Here is a 23044-nt window from a genome sequence, read left to right on the forward strand (position 1 = left end):
ATTTGCCCTAACGAGGAGATTTTTGAGGAGCCCGGACACCCTCTCCTGCCCCCCTGCACAAGAGTGGCCTTCCATTTGGATGAGATGCCAGCTTACCACACCCAGTCTGGATTCGCCAGTCTCCAATCGGAATGCCAAGGGCTTGGCACACAAGAGCATAGGCCTGGATGGCTTGACAGAGGAGTGTCCCGTTGTCCCTCACGCTGCACAGGTCATACACACAGCTGTGCACAAAGGCCGTGGGGTCCACGACAGTGCCACACTCCCACAGGGGGCCGTCTGTCTTGTTGAGGAAGCCACAGTAGTCAGAGCCAAAGTAGAGAGCTTCGGTGGCGGCATCACACTGGGTGCAGTTGTCCACGCAGCCCGAGTCGCACTTCCAGTCGGCGTGGTAGACCCGCCAGCTCTCTCCCAGATCCACGACAGACATGGCTGGCCTGCCATCCGGGCGGAGGAAATCATCCAGCGGGTTTTTATTGTAGTTCCCACAGAGCCCACAAGTGGAGTTGATATAGGAGCCTGGGATGGAAATGGAGGCGTAGTGCTGGCCGTCAAACGCCACTAAGAGCCCAAAATCTGTTTCCACAGCAGTAGACATGCCGCTCTGGTAGATTTTCACTGCCCCCAAGTCTAAGGTGATGGGCAAAGAAGTCACTAGGTCATTAACCTGCCAACAACAGTAATAGTAAAAGGCAGGTGAGCAGGCGCCAGGGCAATGGGTCCAGCTGAGCTCAGGAAAGGGAGGCAGAGCAATTCAGTGCTCCAGAGAGAATGGCCCCCAAATGTCCGGGCTCCAGGCACTTGCCTCCCATAAGGCAGAGGCCTGGGGGCACCCTCGAGAGCAGGCTGGCGAGGGTCAGCCGAGCACTGTGCATTTGAGCTCTGGCAGACGTGCATCGCTAGCGCCACTCTAGACTCTGCTGAGGACCAGGTGGTTGTCCACCCTTCCTGGCTGGCTCTAGGGCTAGCTTCAAGTCTCTTTTTGAAACACTAGTTACTTTGCTTCTCCTCTTCACTCCCATAAATCCATTCTCTAAGTCTCAGCTTAGGTCACATATTTTCCATGACCCTTCACTGCCTTTAGCACTCCCTGACCCCTCCTCCCAGCTGAAATGGGTGCTGTAAGCCATTCCCCACAATTTAGCTTTGAGGCTTCCCTAGTATTATTCTCTGAGTGTTTCACCCTGTCACTCCCTGATACCAAGACTATGTCATGTAATCGTTCAACCCCAACAAATTTGAACGCCTACTGGGTACCAAGCACTATGTTAGGTGCTGAGAAGTAAAAAATAAAAAACTAATTGTCCCTGTCCATCATGAGCTCTAGGTCTACAGGGGTAGAGGGACACAAGTTGATGTTTATAATATATTGTTTTAAATGTGCATTAATGGGTGATGCAATGGCAAAACAGTAAATGAACACGTAATCCAGCCTGGGGGAGTCATATAAGGCTTTCTAGAGGCAATTAAATCTGACTTGGGTCTTAAAAGATAAATAGAAGTGGCCAAAGGAAGAGTGTGGGGCAGGGAATTCCAGGACAAGAGAAGAAAGGCAGGTGCTTAGGAACAGCTGCGTGAGTATGGGGACAGTCATCGAGGAGCTACTGGGCTGCAGAGGGAAGAGGTGCTGGAGGTGAAGCTGGAGACATGGGCAGGATCCATTCATTCAACAAACAGCAATTTAGCCCTTTCTGTGTGTCAAGCACTAGTCTAAGTGTTGGGATTAGCAATGAGCAAAATGGACAAAAATCCCTGCCTCATGGAACTTACATGTTCATTGAGAGACCAACAACAAACAAAATAAATAAGTAAAACATATACATATGTTAGAAAAGTGTTCTGCAGAAAAATAAAGCAGGGAATGTGGATCAAAAGTGCCAAGGAAGAGGGTTTCTAAATTTAAATAGGATGGTCAGGGAAGAAAGGGGACATTTGAGATGAGGAAGCAAGCCATGCGGTTATCTGGGGTGAGGGTGGCTAATGCAGAGGGGACAGCCAGGCCCTAAGACGGGAGTGTGCCTGGGTGCTCCCGGGGCCTCAGGGGCCAGTGTGACTGGAGCAGAGAGAGCAACGATTGGGCAGAGGTGGATGATGTCAGAGAGATAACAGCAGCTAGAACAGGGAGGGCCTTGTCAGCCGTTGTAAAGACTCTGGCTTTGACTCTGAGCAAGACGGACAGCCAAGAGGGTGTCTAGAGCCAAAGATTGACATGATCTGACTTCCGTCTTAAAAGAATTGTCTGGCTTCTTTGTTGGGAACAGACTTTGGAGGGCCTTTGAAGCCATCTTTTAAAACAAAACAAAATAACCACTGGGATTGCTCATCTGTAGGGAGAGCCCCAAAAGGTTTTACGCAATGGAATGACATAGTCAGACTTGCATTTGAGAAGGTCCATTCTGCCAGCATGTCAAGATGAGAAGCAGAGCAACCAGCCAGGCAACTGCAGCAAGAGTCCAGGGACGATGGAGGATGAGGCCTGAACTACATGCAGGCATGGAGAGGGAGGGACGAGATCAGGGAGCACATTCAGCAGGACCTGTGGTTTTTTGCAGTGGAAAATGCAGGAAGAATTGAGACTGTATCCCAAGTGTCTGGCTCACTTGAGTAGGTGGCTTGATAAGCCTCCGAGAGAGAGTTGATTTTCTTGTTTTTCACACTTGCCATGCCTAGCACCTATAGACATCACATCTGCGAGCTGGGATGGACAGTCCTCGGCGGGCTTGACTGTGAGTGCACGTCTGCTTTCCAGGCTTCCCTGGACCCATACTGATTTCTGGCACACAAGAAGGACAAGGGTCTTACTGCCATCACTGCTGCTACTTTCTGAGTTGTTTAGGAAGTGAAACACTAGACTGTCCCAGTATCACTCCCAAGATGTACCATAGCAGATGCCATGTGCAATTCTCTGTCTCCAGGGATTAGTAAGACTTAGTGAGGGAAGGGGACAAGAAAAAGAGACTTCAGAAATAAGACATCCTTCAGAGAGCTACAAGTAGAAAGAAAAACCTAGGAGTTGATTGATGCATCCTCATCTCCTAGGTAGCGAGGTAGCCAACAATGGTGAGGAAAGCCATACTATAAGGAAGGTCAACTAGCAAGAGCACTGGATTATTATTATGTATTGTTCTACACTGACATGTTGAAAGTGAAAGCTTCCCCAAGATTGGCATAATTGTAAATGCCAAATACATCTGTTGCTAAGTGCTCTCCTCTCCTCTCACTTAAGCTCCTGCTGACAAAGGGCTGTATTTGTGTCTCAAAGCAGAAGCTATGGGATGGAATGTCTCTGGGTATTGCAAATGTCCTTCTGGTTTCTCTGCATCAGATCTTGTCCCACTCAGACTGACTTTATCCCTAGGCTCACCGTAGGCACCGGTATTTCTCAGTTTATACCTTTTGTCTGGTGTACATTTTCATTGTACTTCCTTTCACTGTCACACATGTCTCAGTTTAAACCACAAGTTATCAAGTTATCAAGTCCTCATGTTTGTGCCCCACAGTGCTCAGAGTAGGAGCTCCCAAAGAACTCTTACTCCGATGCATAATTTCTTTTATTCCCTCAGTCCCAGTCCTCAACTCTGGACTAATGGTTGATGAATCTTACCTCTTTGCTTCCCTTTTCCCTGTATTCTAGCCATTTCCCTCTTTGCTAGTGTCTCTCCCAGGATGTGGGTAGGGGCAAGATTAGAAGAGAGAAGTGGAATTGTGGAAGCATAGGTCTTAGAATGAAGAGAGAGTGTGGTGGGAATGCACTATGGCGGCGAGTGTGTATTGAGTGCCAACAATGTGCCAGGCTTAGTGCTAGATATTGCAGACGTGGCTATTCCATTGCCTCCTCATGACAACCTGAGAAGGCCCTTATCATTGCCCTTTTTGCAGATGAGGAAATTGAGGTTCAGGGCTTGCATGACTTGAGGTGACAGGGCCCGACTCCCACGAGCTGGGCTCCAAAGCCTTGCCGTCACCACTGCTCCCTGCTGCTCTAGCCCAGTGCTGAGGATGGGTAGCGAAGTCCCAAATACAGCCCAGGAGCCCTGCCTCCTAGACCCCATGACCCCATTTTACAGACGGAGAAAAGGAAGCTCAAAGACGTCACTCAGCTGGCAGCGGTGACACAGGGATTGAGGAGATCTGACCCCAGGGTCTGAGCTCTTCATCACCATAGGCTATTTGGCCTTGGTACTCTTTTCACTGGAACATCCTAAACTACTCAGGTTTATCTGGGAGAAAAATATGAAAACTGATAAGTATTAGCTAGAAAGAGATGTTATTATATGTGGATTTTAGCTGGCTGTCTTTCGTCCCCATTAGCACATACAATCCTAAATTGTTTATTTTGTTACTTGAGAAGAATTCAGAGGGGGAAAACCCATATACAGAACCCAGTTCCTAACCCAGCATATGGAGAAAGGCGATCTGTCCTTTGCAAGACAGAGCTCAGTGGCCATTGCCAGCCTGGCCCAGTGTGTCGGAGGAAGTCAGCTGCCTGGCAGGCGTATCCGGCTCCTTTTGCTTCCCACCCCTCTCCCTGCCTGTCCCGATTTCACCTTGGGTGGAGGCTTTACCGTCCATCGAGCCAGCCTCCGCAGCAGAGCAGGTGTATTCAGAGACACTCGGAAGCCATTTGGCAAAAGGAAAAGGAAGCCTTTGTCAGCTTGCAGTCGGAGTCACATAACCTTTTTTTTTCTGAAACATTTACATTCACATCCACATCTCCCTGTCGCTACGGAAAATTGAAGAACCCGTGCCCTATGCTTGGACGATGGAGAAGAGCCACGCAGATTAGCGGAGCTGCTGGGCCTGAAAGAAATGACGGTGCCCCTTTCCTTCTAAAAAATGTCTGACTGTGAGCGAAAAAGAATTTTAATCAAAATGGAAAGTGAGAATAAAGCATGAAGCTTTCTTTTCAACTACAGATATTATACACATCATCCCCACAATACAGGAAGGAGGAGAAAGCTAGTGAACATTTTTCTAGCTTGAAATGTTAGCATCTTTCTACAAGGACAGGTACAGTGCTTAACAGCACAATGTAAATTTCAAAGGGACACACTCACATGGGTACAATTCTGTACCCAAACCCTTACCTTTGATTTGATAGACAGAGCTGTCCCTAGGGAGACTAACCGAATAACGAGCAAATTGGCATTTCAACCACAGTGCCAGCTCACTTTTCTAATTATGACACTGATAAGCTGCACAGACCTAGGAAGGGCAGAGCCAGAAAAAGCGGAATTAGTTCCTCGGTCCTGCCTTTGGTTGGACATGCTGCATCAATTAAAACTACATCACATATTTAAAAAAAGAAAGAAATCCCTACATTGGCATCAGTTCTGGTGTGTAATCCCTGTGAAGACCTCCATGCGTGGGGATTAAGGACTGCACGGAGTTGTAGCAATCAGGCCCTGTGGTCTCGGTTATTATTGCTTGACTAAATACAGGGTTGCAACAAGGTCTTCATTAACATGAAAATTGGGGCCTCCACAAATTGAGTAATTGCTAGTGGCTTTTTGCTCTCCCTCTCTTGTCAATGACCTTGTTGGAAATCCAGGTAGACGGTGACAGGAAATGTGCACGTGCTAAACAGGCCAGTGGAGACCCAGGTTCTTCTCTCTTATTCCAGGCAGGAGTGGGGATTCTCATAAAAGGGTGTTTGGGGCAGAGTTTGCACGAGACCCTCCCACCCAGGCTTCACTAAAGAAGTCCCCAAGCCGGCTCTGGGTGCCTGCACAGGCAGTGCCTCTGGAGACGCCAGTCCATCTGGAGATTTCTCTGAGACTGAAGCAGCCGCTCTTGGGCAAATGGGATGGGGAGTGAGGATTGTTAATCAAAGGCTGTACTAAATTATGGGTTTGTACTGTGTTTACACCATCTCCAGGGCACGGCCATGTGGCTGCCACTGTTGCAAGCCAGGTCCATGAGAAACTGAACTCACCTCTCTTCCCAGTTAATTCTGAGCTTGGATGTGTGTGTGTGTGTGTGTGTGTGTGTGTGCACGCGTGACAGTGTTTATGAGGGAACTAGGTATGTAAATGCACTTTAAGATGAACAGCAGATAGACATGCCGAAAAGAGAGCTCAGGTTAGTTCTTGCACTAAAAAAAAATTTAGCCTAGTAAAGAACTTTACAAGATATTTGCAAGACAGCAAGAGTCATGCCTCTCTTTGGTACAAACAGGAAACAGTAGAACCAGTAGATCTGGGAAAATCTTCCCCAGGCTGAAGAATCTCCAGCTTCTCCATCTCCCCGTGAAGGATGGAGAGCAGCTCACCTTGACTTTTCCATAGCTTCCTTTGGGGATGAGAATCTTGTAGCCATTCACCTCCACAGAGAGCTCCTTCACCCAGGAGACAGCTGAGCCCCCCCGGTGCTCATTCTTGGCCTCCACACTGAAGAAGGGGAGGCTGGAAGTCTGCAAACACTGTCGGGCCAACAGGTAGGCACAGGAGCCTTGGAAGTGGAAGAGGAAGCCATCGAAGGTGTGGTAGTGGGGCTCCCCAAACACCACGCACGTGCTGGTCTCCACAGGGCTGCAGGAGAAGAATTTGCCTTTGGGTTCGCACACCTCGTAGGGGCTACAAGAGGCCTCCTGGCAGTAGATCTCGTTGTTGAAATCCAGACAGCGGCACTTGTTGGTGCAGTTCAGGTCATCCCAAAACACCTCCCCTCGCCGAAGGAACTGTCCTGGGGAATAATGACATTAGAGCCAACATTTATTGAGCATTTACCCTCTGTGCCAGGCATTGGGCTAAACGCTTTACTTGCATTGTACCATTTAATCCACACAAGAACCCTACTAGGCAGGCATTGTCGCTTTCATTTGACAAGTGAGGAAACTGAGGCTTAAGAACAGTTGAGTAATTCCTCCAAGATCACTCAGCAACTCATTGGTGAAGCCAAGATTCCAAGCCGAGTCTGTCTGAATCCAGTCTAAGCTCTTGGCATTGTCATCTCCATGGCTGGTGAGCACACTCTTATTCAAGGAAAGACACACTGTCTTAATCCATGGGAAAGGCTATGACACACAGGAGCCATATCCTTCATTTCAGGAATAAGAGGGAGGGTCTTCAAAAGAAGGAATGCTGGCCCAGGTAACTCATAACACTGTTTGTTCATTTGCGAATTTGTTCATTTGCTCACTCATCCACCCATTCAACAACAATTAGCTGGGGGTCCAGAATGTGCCAGAAAAGCTCAATAGCACGAATCAGGAGTCAGATGCATAATTTTAAACCCCATGCTCCCTGGGAGAATTCTGGAAAGGGCTGACCTCTGGCTTGGCGCCTTCAAAGGCTTCTTAACCCTGCAGATGCTGCTTAGGCAGAACTTACACCTATACAAGTTGTCTTCTCTCTCGCTCTAGGCCCTGTCCAAGGCCAGAACTTCTCTCTCTTTCTCCACTGCACAGAACTTCTTGACAGAATCTAGGTCAGGAGGAGAAGGAGGATGGGGAGGGGAATGGTTTTAAGGGATATGCTAGTTTTTAAAATATTTACTACCATTTATTTGGTAGACAATCAGTCCTTGAAACCATTTTCCTAGCGAACTGATCTCTCCCACCAAAAACTTTGAAATTTGCCAGTTGTCAATATCAACCTTCAAATTGAAATAGGAGCATCTCGGGGCTGGGGGCTGTGATCTAGTCCTGGATTGGGGGCGCGAATCAAGAGAGGTGGGCAATAGCCACAACTCTGCAACCAACATCTAAGACTACTGACTTAACTTCCATCTGGCTCAGTTTTCTAATCTGTGACACGTGGACAATGCTATTTTCTTCTCCGTGCCTCACCGGGAGCAGTGATGCTATAAAAGTTTGGCACGTGTTGACAGAGGTAGAAGCATTTGTAAATTGAGAATGTCTGAAAAGGAAAGTATCAAAGACACGACATTAAAAAAAGTAATAAAAATGCCATATACCAGGAGAAACTATAGTTTGAAACTGTAGTTTGAAAAAATTGCTCAAGTGTTTATAAAACTCAATACCTAGGGAAGAGCGCAAGGTTACAAGTTTAACACAAGCAGAAGGCATGGGGGCCTCAGGAACGGTCGTTTCCATATCTGTCCAGCAGATACAATTATGTTTCAACAGGCAATTATGCTTCATACCTGTTGAGAATAAGGCCCCAAAATTGGATAACAGATTAATTCATATTCCCAGCAGGTCATACGCACTGGCCCTGGAAACAGGCCCCTCAAACCTCAATACTCTTTGGCTCTAGTCCAGGCTGCATATACTGTAACAGCCTCCACTCAGAACAATTTCCAGTCTCTGCTTTTTTCAGGCTTGCAATAAATGAGAGGAAAATGCCTTTGAATAGAGGCGGTTTGGACCAAAAGGTAGACTCTCTGAGATAATTTTGTTTGCGAGATGATGATATAATAAACCGGCGCTATGCACACTTCCCCTGCCATCACCCCGGCCAGATCCCCATCTCATTAGATTGATGTATGTCCAGTGGCACATAAAAACGCACAGCAGTCTGTAGAAGGATATTGAATTTGTCCTGTATGTGAAACCCAAACCCATAACTCAGGAGGAAAAGAATGAAGTCAAAGTGGGGACTTTGTACGCGGCTGGCATCTGACCAGCTCCACAGCTCGGCGCGCCAATACTTTCCATTATCACAGCATTTCATTCCCAGGACTCAGGCGCGAGGCTGTCACTGGGTGCTTAGGTTGCATGGCCACAGCCAGTCAGCTCTGTGATGCTTGGACAAAGCGGGAGAGGCTTTGGGTAGGTCCCTAGTCCACGTCATAAAGGGAGAGAGATAATGGAGTAGTGGTTTGGTATCTGTCACAGATACTAGGCAAAGTGGTACTTACACTCTGTGAGGGAAGAGGGCACCCTTCTGAAATCCTGCTGAGCTGTGGACTAGATTCTTTCCTTTCCAGTTTAATACTAGCTTAGCTCCAAAACATTTATTTGCTATTCTGAACACTTTATTTTATTCTGAGGACTTTCTAGATTCCACAGAGGCAAGGACGTCCAGGCAGGCCATCTACACAAACGACCTTTCCTTAGAGTAAAGCAGAGGTTTGCTAAGCCTAACCACAGAGCAGGGGATGGGGGCAGAGAGCATGGGCATTACAGACTAGGTGAGTATGGCTTTTCTGTATGTTACACGAATTGAAGCTGAGCCAAAAGAGAAACCTGAGGCCCCCCAGAGCTGCTGAGACACGCAGGTCACCAGGCCATGCTTTCTATCTAAGGAGGGCAAGAAACCTTCATCAGGAAGGCCTGAAATCTTCACCTCAACCCAAACCTTTCTTAGACATCTGGAGACATCTTCTCCAGGGTCATCCTTTGTACTTCCACAACACCCCGCACTCATGTCTGTCATGTTCTGTCTTCCACTGTGTCATCACTGTTTCCATGGCGGTCTTCTCTACCATAGCAGCATCATGGGAGGCGGGAGCTCCTTCATCTCCAGCACCTAGCAGAGTGGCTTGCACCTCGTTGGGGCTCTCAAAATGTTCTTTGGAAAGATGCAATGACTGGATGGCTGAACGGATGAAAGGGGAGATGGGTAGTTGGGTGGGGGGTGCATGGATGGTTAGATGGATGACTTACTAATTCTAGCTGCTACAGCCTCCAGTCCTGGAAGCAGAAATATTAACCGAAATCCTGTTTTCTGAAAACTTTTAGACACATAAGAAGCAGGAATCTATAAACCAGGATGTTCCTGTGAGAGTCCTGGACTGTTTTGCACAACCATAGTGGTTTTGATCGTTCAGAGAGGGCTCCAAACTTTGGATGCCAATGTAAAGGAAACCCACAGAGGTTCCACTCCAGCTTGTTCACACAGACCTAAAGCCCACTTTGGTTCTCCCCAAATCCCCGCAAGTTTGGGGGCTGCTGGGAGGATTTTAGGAGAAGCTCCCCTAAAGACTATGACACTTTCTTTTCCTTTCCTTCTGGTCATACTAGAAAGTACTGATTTCCTCTCATAGAGATTTGGCATTGCTCCACATTCGCCCACTCCTGTGGATCCACAAAGTGCAGATGGCAGAGCAGGAGTAAAGATGAGAAGAAAAATGGAAAGAGGGGAAATGGAAACAACAACAACAAAAATAATGTTAAACAGGAGGGCGCCCTTCTGTCTCTCTGGCCGCGAAATCACTCAAGATCCTCATCCACTTTGGAGTTGCTCCGAACACGGAGTGTGTTCACACTCCAGGCGAGGACCCCGGAAGCCGCAGTGTAGCAGATGCCGGGTTTCAGCTCCCAGTGTGATGAATCTGCATGCTCAAATTACCTTGATCTCCGTTACCCAGCTGAGCGATGTCAAGAGAGTAAGGCATGAGGAGCGAGTCCGCCCCCGTGGCTTAAAAGCCTGCCTGCCAATCTAAGCTAAACAAACCCAGCTTTGCCACAGAGAATAGGGAAAGCCTTTACCTCTGGAGGTGCAGCCATTGGCTGGATCAATTTCCTTCCCGTCAACTTTAAATGCCCAGCGGCCTGGAACATTGACGTTTGTGGTCTCTTGGATATTCACAATATCAGGGGTTCTTGACCCCGGGAGGCTGAAGAAATTGGTGAGGTTTCCACCATTAAATCCTGCCTAGAGCACAAAGGACAACAGAACTTTTGAGCACACACACCACCCCCATTGGTTACCTTGCCCAAATACCTTATTTTCAGAATCCAGCACACCTGGAATCAAGAGACCCCCCCCTTTTCCTGGAGTCCCTGGGGCCACCATTCCAGGTAAGAAAGGCCTGCCTAGTTCATGCCACACCTGGATCAAGGTATCAAAGATGGGGTAAGACTGGCCTCTCAGTCCACCTGCAAGATCAGACACACTTCTCTAATTAAAAGCTGTTGGCGGGATTTCGTCTAGGATGCTGAGCAGCATAAGGAGAGAATGCAGTGCTTCAGAAACACGCAGGAGGATGAGGTGGAGAACAACCTACCTGTGCCATCACTCCCCCAAGACCTGTCAGGGGATCGCCACCGCTTGCCGTCCCTGTGGTCCAGTTGATTTCATAATAATTGAAGAGTGTGAATGTATGGGAGCCGTCAGACACCAGGACGGCCTGGAAGGTGTTCACCTACAGGACGGGAATGGGTGGTTTCAGGACTTACCCGGCCCAGGAGCTCCTCTCCCGCACAGCAGCTCCCTTTCCCTTGCACTCTCCCTGCCCCCGAGCAGCTCAGAGCTGCTCTGTTGCCAGCCCTCATGCTCTGCCTCCTCTCTGAATACGTTCTCACCTCCAGTGGGAAAAGCACGACATGTGGGGCTGCGCATCTAAAAGAGAAATTGCCTGAGGGTAACCTGTGGAGGCTGACTCAGCGCCCCTCTCACATCTCTGATCCAAACCAGAGAGAAAATTCAGAGGCCCAGCTCAACTTGTGATAATATGCAAGTACCTATAGATGGCAGCATGAGAATAAACTATAGGAAATACATAGTCAAGCCAGGGAAAGAGCTGCATGCACCTGTTCCCAGAGCAGGTTGGATGGGGTGTGGGAAGGGGGTGGAGAAGAGCAAGCAAATGCTAGTCAGTGTGACTAAAGCGGTGCTGTGGACTCAGCTCTTGTGATTCTTGGAAAACACCGCTAATCTCGGTGAGATGTCTCCCAGTTTTAAAAGGGAAGTTGGAAGTGATTTTTAAAAAGCACTTTGTGGGGAGAAATTGCTTCTCTAATTGAACATTTAGGCATCACTTTATTTCTGCAAAATTCTCAACACTCATCTGTACCTCAGACCAACACTAAGATGGGCAATTTTTTTGCCCATTCCCATCTTGTAGCTTAAAAAACTGAGGGCTAGAGCCCAGCCCCATGACCAAGTGGTTAAAGTTCTGCGTGCTCCACTTTGGTGGCCCAGGTTTGTGGGTTTGGATCCTGGGCAAGGACCTACTCCACTCACCAGCCATGCTGTGGAGGTATCCCACATACAAAAAAATAGAGGAAGATTGTCACAGATGTTAGCCCAGGGCTAATCTTCCTCAAGCAAAAAAAGAGGAGGACTGGCAGCAGATGTTAGCTCAGGGCGAATCTTCCTCAGCAAAATAAATAAATGAATAGATAAAGATGACACACTACTATTAAAAAAAACAACTGAGGGCTAAGGCAAATGGATTGCTGGAAATTTTGCAATGACCCAGCAACAGAGAATGGGATTCGAGCCAGAGTACCCAGGCTACCTTCTAGTGCACTGTCATTACACACCATCTTAATTTTAAACTTTTTGGGTTAGAGATGTTACATAAATTCAAACAAGCCTTGCAAACATTTTCCAGAAACAAGCTGTAGCAAACTCGGTCTTTTACTATTTCCCTTTGCTAATGCCTGCCCCTTGACACATGTTTTCAGGAAATTCAAATAAAAATAGAGTTAAAAGGAGAGGCTGCTTTGACCTTTTCCATTCATACCTCGCACTTTTCCCAGCTGCCTGATACCATCCTGGTTAACATTCTGCCAGACTCAGAGGAAGGCCCACATCCTTATCCTGTGTAATCAAACTGGGGGAGAGGATCTTGGAAGCCCCAAATCTCCCATCCTAGATGGTCCCAGGGAGGGAGATGAGGTGCAAGTAAAGAAAAGCCCTTTTTGTAAACGAGAACTTTCTCCCCAAGCCCTGTGCTTGCCGCAGCTGATGGGGTTTATGATAAAGTCACCCAGGTATATGCCTCCATTCTTTGGCCCCGCTCAACAAAAAGTGGGACACAGAGGTGAGTGAGCCATCAGCCCAAGATTGCTATAAGGTCACTGCGGGGTCGGGTTCAAGAGACAGGCATAAAGTCAAGGTCGTACAAGGCCTAAATTAGACTCTCCTTCAGACCAGGATTCTCCTTTAGGAAGTGAATTCCTGCTCCTGAGATGATGTTGGAAATATCTTTGGTCCAAATAGTTCTTGAGAGCAACCCATTTGTGATCCCAGGAGTCACCTCGAAACCAACCGAACATCCTAACGACGCTCAGAGTCTGGTTCGCCCTCATGCGCGTTCTTGCTCTCACGCGCCCCGACACACACACATCTCCTCAACATCAGTTTTAAGACTCCTCCGGGATCTGTGTTTGTAAAACCATGTTTTCAACTCTTGAAAGACCCTCTTATCCTTCAGAGGACTTCCAAGGATACCTGGGGGAGGCAGCCGAGGAAAGAGCTCAGGATTCCGGGTTAGAAGACTTTAGTTTGAACCCAGCTCTGACTCCTCTGAGGTTCAAATCTTTTTTCTTGCCCCTCGGGCAAGTTACTTGACCCCTCTGGGCCTGTTCCCCCTCTTTAAAGCGGAGAGAGACCTTATAGTGGAACATTCTTGTGAGAGCTAAATGATATGCAAAAATAGCTGATCACAGCACGGGGCTCATAGAAAGCCCTCAATAAATACTATTTTTCCTTTCTTAAACTGAACATGTCCTCTTCCCCTTCCTTTTCTATTGATTTCCATGCGACCTTCTGCCTCTAAAGGACCTCTCACCCCCAGTGTTTAGTTGGCCTGATAAGATGTGTTCCTATAGAGAAGAGGAAACCTGGGACGATGAGAGATGGGAGCAGGGGCCAATTTCAAAGACGGGGATGGGTGGACAGCTCTGCAGTTCGAGAGGAGTGTATCATCCTCCTCTCCATGGAACCTGAACACCTCCATGTTACCTCATTCATCCTCATCGAAAGAGTTCTCACCATATCCATACATTTACTCCAAAGTACAAACCAGAAAGTATCTAAATTATCTTGCCATTTTTATAGTCAGTGGAAGTTTTTTTGAAAAAATGGTGGTCAGCATTTGATGGGCATTTCTTCTCTTTTTTTTCCCCCACTGACACTAAAATTTATCGATCGCTGGCATCCTGCATTCGAACGCTGTGAGGTATGAGGCTTAAAGGACATAAAACATCACCGGAGGAGTCGTTAGCGATCCATAACATGACAGAGGGAAATGTACGCTTCTTTAGAGGTTATTTCTAGCCAACGCATCTGCTGTTTAAACTTGTATCTTTCTGTTCTCCAGAACCTCTTAGCGATAAAGTGTATCTTGCTGCTCTGGTCAGAACGTGCTAAAACAGCGTGCTTCTGGCGTAGCAGCTACGAATTGCAAGCTCAGCACTTCTGCACCTCTGTGTCTAACTCAGTAGTTTCCGTTCTCCCCCTAAACAACTGGCTCATTGCCAAGGAAATGGGAAAACAGATGGAACTGGAAATAATCCTAAGAAAGCAGAGGGCAGATTTTTGAGTGTCTTTGCTTACTGGAAATTATACAGTTGAAGACGCGTCTGCAACTTCAAAAATCTGCACCACCAAAGTCACCCAAACAAGCCACAGGCTTTCCTGAAAACTGTGTTCTGTCCCTTTATGTAGAAAGTTGATTATCTCTACAATAATGCCGGTGATAATCTTTCTTATTTGACTTTTATTTGACTGCTCATTTGGGATTTCAGAGCAGATGTTGAAACTTTAGTCATGAAACGCTTTAGCTGCCCACTCCAATTAGCATCAAGTATGAATAATTCCAGCCCCAGTCACAATAAAAAAAAGATCATAATATAATAAAATGAGTCAGGTCATTTGTGCCCAAATCCAGCACTCTATTTTCCTGTTCCTATCAGGTTTTGTGAAAAAGGGAGGGAAAAAAGGAAATTAGCTGATGGAGAGAGGCATTTGTGCCTCTGGCAAGAAAAGGGATCTTTGAATTCCTAGGTGGGTCCCTTATGACGTGGCCTGGATGAGGTCTCAGTGCCTCAATCACGCTCCTGCAAATTAGGAATGCTACCGACTGCAAGAAAATTGCGGAGGGGTTCTTTTTAGGCATTCGCAATGATCAGCAATAGGGCTGACATATCTTCTGAAATATTCCTGCTGACTGGACTGCTTAGGGACGATACGTCCCTCTGCTTCCTGGAAAGTGGGTGGCAAGACTCATTAGTTTAACTCAAGGAAACTGACGTTCCTCAGCTCTAACAATTAGACTCTCTCACAGTAGTGAAGATGGACAAGAATGAGATGTCAGGAAATGAAGTGGAAAACGGAAAATTTGAATTATTACAGGTGTGGTGCTGCTGCCTCCATAAAACGTGACTTCCTCCCATGTCACAATGAAAACCCAAGTGGCAGAGAAGGTTGCCATGTCTTTGAAGTACTTCCTGATGTCCTTGGTGGCTCTTTTCAAGATGACAGGATCCATGGTCTCTCTGTAATAGATCTCGCCTCGAATTCCATTGTGTACATCTGCCCAAAATGGGGCGATGAAGGCCCTCCCATCCGTCAGGGGAAAGGATTCTGGTGTGAACTGGCTCACTAGGACATTGAAGGAAACAACTCCGTTGTTATTGACCTACAAAAATAAGAGGTTTGCACAGTGGATCTGAAATAATGACAACTTCAGAGTCACAAACCAAGACAGACATTCCCTTAATCACATGAATGGAAAACAACTTGCAAACTACTGAATTAGAACCTTCAAACACCATCTTCCATTGCTCAACTAGGAGGTTCGTTTACTTCCAGACAAACTCATTGGTTTTCTTTCACTTTCAATTTATGGTTAGCTTCATTACTTATTAATAATCAGTCTCATTTGCATGTTCTTTATCCTATCTCTATTTACACTTATCAAATGCTACTGAGGTGTGTGTGTGTGTGTGTGTGTGTGTGTTGGGCCAGGCAGGGGGTAATGTGAGCAATAAGGAATATCCAGAGTCACAGATGCAAAATAGACAAGAAAAGAAACACAGAAGCAAAGAAATTAAAAAATTGAGGATTTCTATATTAGACCTCAATTCCTATTATATGACAAGAGAGGAATGTTAGAAAAAGATAAATCAAATAATCCACCATCAAACTCAGATCTCAGGATGAACCATAACTTGTTTGAGAGAGATGTTTAAAGGACTTCTATTGATGTCCCAACCACTCTGTACTCAGAAGAAGGACAAGGTTATGACCTACAGATGCCCAATTCAATGACAGCGCTTGCAGACTGATGGTTTCTTTGTATAATTGCTGCATAAAAATGGAGACATGAATACTTCACATTGTACATGTAAATAACTATCTTATATGGTGATTTCTTCATGATTTGTAAATAGCTTAGTAAACTTATTAAATTACTAAACCTTACTGCAAATCACAAGCCAATATGTACACTTAATTGACACAGGACCTATAAGCAAGTCAGCCTCTGCCTGCGGCTGCAGCTGGTCATATGCGTTGGTAAATATGCATATGGTAAAAATGTGTATGGTCAATATGGTTTACGCGTTGGTAAATAAGCCTGATTTAACCCTGTGGCTTGTATGGCTTCTGCAACAGAAACACCTGTGACGGGAATTGTTTGTTATGTTCATGTTAATCAGTAATATTATGGACATTAACAGTGATCCAGATCCCAGCAGTAAATTGTTGGTACCTGGGCCAAGAGTATGTTGACCTGTTTTGGAAATAAGGGTGTGGGGTTTGGAAAGGAAGCTGGAGACCCAGCTACAAGGACATCGAGCGTCTACTGTCTGCAAGTAATAAGGAACAACACGGAGGCTTGGAAAAGACTGCACTGTTCAAAGTGCTGGAAACTCAGAGAACAATTTGCTCTCAAGTTAGTCTGCCCCACGTTAAGACCCTCCTTTTGAAAGGGCAAGACTTATTCAGACTCCGTCTCACATAGTACAATGGAGGAGAAAGAGGAGCTTAACGAAACATTTTGTTCTATAAGTCTGGGAGACTAAGGCTTCCAGAATGGAAGTCCTGCACACTTCTCTCGTCTCCAAAATCAGGTCAACGCATTCTGAAACTTACAATCAGCTCTTACAGATTAAGGAGGCTCTGCTGTGAGTAGATCATAAAAGGCATTTCAGAATGCCAGAACAATGTGTTTGCTGGGGAATAATGGGTGTAATTAACCACAGAGACAGCAGAGGAAGCTGGTAACGACTCAGACGTGTTCTGTCTATATAGTCTATAGAGTCTGCAGTTAAGCTCAGGGGTTCTCCAACTTTTGTGGGCATCAGAATCACCTGGAGGGGTTGTTCGAACACAAATTACGGGGCTCCCTTCCGAGAGTTTCAGATTCAGGAGGTCTGGGGTGAGGCCAGAGAAGTGACATTTCTAACAAGAGCCAGGTGATGCTGGTGCTCCAGGTTCAGGCACCCCTGGTTAGGTAATGGAAAAGGAAACTCTTTTCTAATGGGCACCAGCCCTGAGCTATACATCAAAAGTTGGGGAAGACAGAGTCTCAGATACAGAGACGGCCAGAGGTGGAGGTGCTTAGAGATTCATTTCTTCCTCCAGGGAAGGACACAGAATAGAATAGGACATAATATAATCTGCATATGCTTCACCCAATCCTTTAAGGTCGGAGATAAAGGCAAGTTCCGTTTCTCTGAACCTTCTCAGTATGCAACAGTCTCACTAGTGGCAAACCCAGTGATCCAAATAATAATAATAATAATAATAATAATAATAATAATAATAATAACCTGAGAACGCAGGAGAGCTCTGACAGCAAATGGTATCATTTCTTCATGCGGGGTTGACAATGACATATCTCAGGCCCAAAGAGAGTGGCCAATTCTGCAAATAACTTTTACAGACTAGTTGATTACCCCTCTGCTATGCTCTGACTCTGCTCCAAATTAGTAGGAAGCCTAAGAACAGCAGATGCCTAAACTTTTCACACCCCCAAAGGGGAAGAAAAATGATATTGCTCCTATTGTGGTTCATTGTATCTTTTTATCTTGTCGAGTAGCAGAAATAATGTTCATGGCATTGGGGCCTCTGCTCCACTTCTGTGTTTAATCATCCACAAAAGCAATTTATTGCCCTGTATACTCCTCTACTATGAACATTAGCCATTAAATATACCTTTGACTTCCTTAATCATAAAACCTATCAGCTCATGAAATCTCAGAACTTGTTGTTTGGGCTGCCAATAAATCCTCCATTCCCAGAGCCCTGGAAGAAGGTATTTAAAATGTTTTCCTTAATGACAAACAAAGGGGAGAGCCACAGAGCGACAGCCGGGCTGCGTCTCCACTTACATAGACAGTGCGGTAAGGAACGCCAAAGAAGAAAATGGGGATGGCCAACTTAATCTCAGATGAGCTTCCATCGTCTACTTTAGGGGTTTTGGTGTCATTCTGCCAAAATGGATACATGAGCTCCCTGGGCTGAGCTGTCAAGAGAGACGGTGGTTAGAGAGATGGCAGATCCCTCTTCTGTTTGGCAAGTTACTTCCCTCCCATCTGCAAAAGCCAGCTTCTTCCACTAAGTCTTATAGATTAAATGCAAGTCAGATTGCCTTTCCATTTATCCTAAATCTAAGCTGTACACAGTGCGTTATCTTCTGCCTCTGGAAAGGAGAGAATGGGAATGACACTATTTCTCCTTAGGAGAAATCACTTCCTGCTTCATTTCTATGCTTCCATATGTTTTAGAGAGAGAAAGGGTTAAAACAGGCTGGCAGGTTGTGACATCATCTCTGGAGCTCTCAGAGCCCTGAGAGGTGGCCTCCAGGTCTGGCACGGCTTACACAGCTTGATCTTTGATCAGAAGGCAAGGTACGGAGAAGGAGGCTAGTGGTTATGAAGCTCCCTTCTAGCTCAAGAATTCTACTCTCATGTCTTCCTGAAAGGAGTCCCTTTCCCCCTCCTGCACAATAGGAGAAGATACTAGATCCCAGAAGGAAATAAACAACAGTTGGAACTGGGACAAAAGTGGGAGGAGAGGGTTTGTAGTAACTGGCCGGTGAATGACCTTGATTGAGCTCCGGCCTGTGAGAAGGCTCTCTGCCCAGCTCCTGTTTACAAAAGACAGACACGGGATCCTCTGGGGTGAGGGAGGTCGGGCCCTTGAGAACTCTTTGCAGAGGAGGCGCAAGGCTCTTACTTATCGTCCCGGTCAAAGGTGAGAGTCATCATACAAACACACACAGCTCCCCTCCTGTGACTGTGTCATCACCTCTCCTGACAACCTGGCTTCTTTCTCAGAAGTTTCTCATCCAAACTCTTGCAAGGGGTGACCCAGTTTTGTGAGAGAAATTAGACAATTACTCCAGGGTCTACGTGATTGATGATCAGGAGATCTATGAAATAATCTACATTTGGGGTGTGACCTTTCTCTGCCTCTGCCCTTTCTTCTCTTAAATGAGAACAGAACAATAGAACATCATCTTTTCTTCCATTTTTTTTCTTTTTATTTGTTTATTAGTTGTCAGGGGAAGGGGCAAATCCTTTGGGGGCTTCTGGCCACAGTTCTTGAGGTACCTGCTTGCCATCCCCAGATGCTAACACCCCATTCTCATGTCAGGGCCCTCTCCTTGGGAAAGTCCCTGCTCTGTGCTGACGGAGCTGATAGACTGGCGAGCTACTGGCCGAGGACTGTCCTGCTCCTTCGGGAGCCTTTTAGCGAGCAGACAACAGCTCATGTAAGAGAGAATACAGAATGGCCACAAAGCAGCCCAGCGGCGCCTGGCTGAGTGCCAGCTTCTCTCCTTCTGGAGCAGAGAGCAAGAGGCAATGTGCCTGGACAGATAGCTCATCTGTTTCCAGGGGCTCACACGGAGGGAAGCAGGGGAAATGAGCCCGGCCATTAGTGTGTAAGCATTGTTCCCCAAGCCCCGGAAGTCTCTGGGAAGCCAACCAGATCTGAACTTTTCGGAGATGCTGCACCCAGTTTAATCACAGGAGTGCTCAGCCTATGCGCTTCATTTAACATCACGTCAGTAGGCAAAAGAACAGTTCTCTAACTTTCATATTTACCCCGAAGTAACAAATTCCAAATTCCTAGAAGGTAGGAATTTAAAAAAATCTCTTTATAATCCCTATCATAGCAGTATTCACAGGTACTTGCTAAATTTGAAGGGGGATGAGCTTTCTCAAATTAATAATAATAAATCAATCAAATCATGTCATGGGTTTATCCTTAACGGGGAACTTTTTAGGAGTGATGCCCAGGTGTGAATAGGGCTCAAATTCACCCTGAATTGTAATCTTTTTAATGGAAAGATGAATTGATCTTTGGGGCAGTGTTGGCCCTTCTGCCTGGGAAATGGAGAATTCGTCCCCCTCCTGGAGGAGGCAGAAAACTGTGGGCACGGAGACCGTCCCTAGCTTCTCTCTCTGCTCCAAAGGGGAGGCAAACTTGCAAGATTCTTCTCTCCATGAGTAATTCTAACTAGCTCATGAATTTGAACAAGAAAGAATGGAGAGCTAAAATTTTTCAATTTTAAGAAGAATACAAATCATTAAGATAGCTGATGTTATAAATACTTAATAAGTACTTATTTAATGAGGAGGCAGGCCCCGTGGCCGAGTGGTTAAGTTCTCGCGCTCTGCGTCAGCGGCCCAGGGTTTCCCTAGTTCAGATCCTGGGTGCGGACATGGCACCGCTCATCAAGCAATGAGGCGGTGTCCCACACAGCAGAGCCAGAAGGACCTGCAACTAGAATACACAACTATGTACTGGCGGTGGCAGGGGGGGGAGCTTTGGGGAGAAGAAGAAAGAAAAAAATAATACTTGTTGAACGACGAAAAGGGTGCTTAATAAAAGCGAGTAGATTAAAACCCCAGTAATTTCTACCTTAGACACCAATGCTACTATGAAAATTTAACTGGTTAACAGCATGGCCTGTCAATAGCATCAGCGTTAATAAAAGAAAGAATATCGCTACTCAGGCTGGCTTTAGGTTGCCAATTTCCCAATAAACATAACTATGTTTCCAGAACTTTTTTTTCCCCACCAAATGAAACATACTTCCTTAGAGCAGGAGTGGGAGGCTAGAGTCAGCGGGTCTCTTTCCTTATTGCGAAGTTTCAGACTATAGTTTGCATGCCACAACTGTTTCAATTTACCCAACCCTGGAAAAATGTCAGGGCTACGCATGCCTTAGAGATTTATTCTCTTAGATTTGTAATCACATTCCAGCTGAACCAAACAAACGAGTAAAATAAAGGTGCTTCAGAATTTTAGCCATAAAAGTTTCAAATCTATGTGGACTTTCCCATCTTTCTTGTCTAAAACCCAACAACAGCAGAAAGAAATGTGTGCAGCATTTGCCTACGCTGGGCAACGCTATGCAGATAAAAAGAAAAAATCTCTGGGGGTGTAATTATCTTATTTCACTGGCAGTTTTAGACTTTTGGCCATTGTAAAAGGGCTACTGATAGACAAGTTACCAACATTAATGCTATTGCAACTTCTCAATTTTGGCTAAAACAAGTGTATTCTTTAAACTCTGAGCCAGAAGTTAAATGCCTTAATGGAACTCAATCATCAGGCATGGGGTGAACACGCACACTTACCCTACATACTTTTAGTAAAAATAATTTGCATCCTCTTAAAGACCCACTCCATTAACATGAGCAACCTAGTATATACAAATTGTGTTCAAAGTTAGATAAGAAAAAGTAGGAATTTAAGCGAACATCATTCAAAGTTAATGTATTTTGCCCTTGACAAGAGAATTTAATTTACATTTTTCTTGTTGTATCTGTAGACACATGTACACCTGCCCTGACAATTATGGTTCCAACAAAAGCGTCTCTTTATAAATTCAAGAGCATGCTAATCAAGAGCTTTATGGAATTCTGTAGTACTCACCTTGGTGCCGTACAAGTGCGAAGATGAAAGAGACCCAAATTCTAAGTAATGATGAATAATTCATCCTGGAATTTTAAAAAGAAAAAGAAAAAAAAAATCCCCAGCTTGCCAGAGTAAACAGAACACCAGGTGTGTTTGGTGGCAAATCCCAAGACACAGCACAACCATCCTAGGACAAATTCACATAACAACATCAACAGTTCTGAGTCGGGTTGAAATTCCCTGAATGCCAGCAGGTCCTTAAGTTCAACGCTTCATGAACAAATTAGACTCCCCATGAGCAGCCAGTTTGGAAGTGTAATGAGATCATTCAAATTGTCAGGAAATTATATAGAATCAATGACAGCGACAATGAGTAAAGGAAAGGCACCTACTCTGAAACCACTGAAAAATAGGACCCAACTCTAAATAGAGCATGTTGTGTCTCTAGAATAGACACTCGTCTTCTGGGAGACCTGGCTCTCCTAATTTTCACAACAGCTCTCAATCAGGGTCAAATAATAGTCGATTAAAACACAACGTGTTTCTACGGGAGAGAGGATTTAGAGTTTGCCATCATCTTCTCTAGAGGATGGCGCCAATCCATCATTTTGAAGCACTGACCAGATTCACAAGTAGTGTGAGACTGTTCACTGACTTTCCATGGTGAAATGAATGATAAATACATTGATGATAAAAAAAAAAAGAACCACGCCAGGGTTGCTCCTTGAAATTACAATAAAAATAGAAGCTAGCACACAAACCAGTGATTAGTTCCAGCAAATTAATTTAAGAAGGGATATTACCAAAGTGTGCTTGTTTTCATTTTAGTTACAGTCAGTTGAACGGCCGGGACGGTCTGTGCCGCTCCGTAAAGCTGAGATGCAAACGCAGACGCAAGCGCAACGTTAGACACACACCTGCGTGAGCACCAAGTGCAGGGTCGACGGTGAAGTTTGCTCTAAACAGTCTTCTTAAAATTAAAAACCCTCCTCTTATTCTTTGAAGCTATCACAATTCTTCAGCCAAACTTTCATGGAATATCAGTGACTTTCCCCTGTGAGAGTTTTATTGTAAGTCTTCCGTTGTCAAGCACACGCATTAGAATCTCAAGCACATAATAAATATTAGTCAGTTTTGCCGAAAATAGTACAAAGACTTTAGGAGAGCTCTCACACAGCTTTAGCAGAGGGAGATGCCAGTGCGAGGTGAAGACTGGAGCCCTTAGGGAAGCGGTTCAGAGAGCAGGAAGGAGGATTCATTTAAACATTTGTATTTACGAAAAATGTCACTAACCTGTTCTGTAGACACTGGAGGAATTGTCAGAAATATTAAGCCAAATCTTGGTAAACCAGGAAAAAATTAAGTAGAACAGGAATTCATGTCACTTCTCCCCCACTTGCTGCCAATTATTTCTGATTCCTGAAATGATGTCTGAATCCCTTACTCTTAAAACCAAAAATTCAGTTAGTCCGGCGTTAGAGTCAGATAAGTGTTGAGTTGCGATCAAGTTTTTTTCTATTGATTAA

The 23044-nt window shown here is 45.5% G+C and overlaps 1 protein-coding gene across 1 annotated transcript in view; it reads right to left on the reverse strand.

The window, feature by feature from the left end:
- TECTA (tectorin alpha) overlaps window positions 1-21600 on the reverse strand; it is a 73311-nt gene extending 51711 nt beyond the window's left edge. Inside the window, exons 1-7 of the mRNA XM_070490055.1 lie at window positions 21537-21600; window positions 17978-18111; window positions 14992-15279; window positions 10915-11052; window positions 10397-10562; window positions 6272-6684; window positions 97-667 (exon numbers count right to left, since the gene is read on the reverse strand). Of these exons, the coding sequence (XP_070346156.1) occupies window positions 97-667; window positions 6272-6684; window positions 10397-10562; window positions 10915-11052; window positions 14992-15279; window positions 17978-18111; window positions 21537-21600 (1774 nt within the window). The remainder of the gene's footprint in view (window positions 1-96; window positions 668-6271; window positions 6685-10396; window positions 10563-10914; window positions 11053-14991; window positions 15280-17977; window positions 18112-21536) is intronic.
- Window positions 21601-23044: the final 1444 nt, after the last annotated feature.

The sequence above is a fragment of the Equus asinus genome, chromosome 20 (assembly GCF_041296235.1).
Source record: "Equus asinus isolate D_3611 breed Donkey chromosome 20, EquAss-T2T_v2, whole genome shotgun sequence".
NCBI lineage: Eukaryota > Metazoa > Chordata > Mammalia > Perissodactyla > Equidae > Equus > Equus asinus.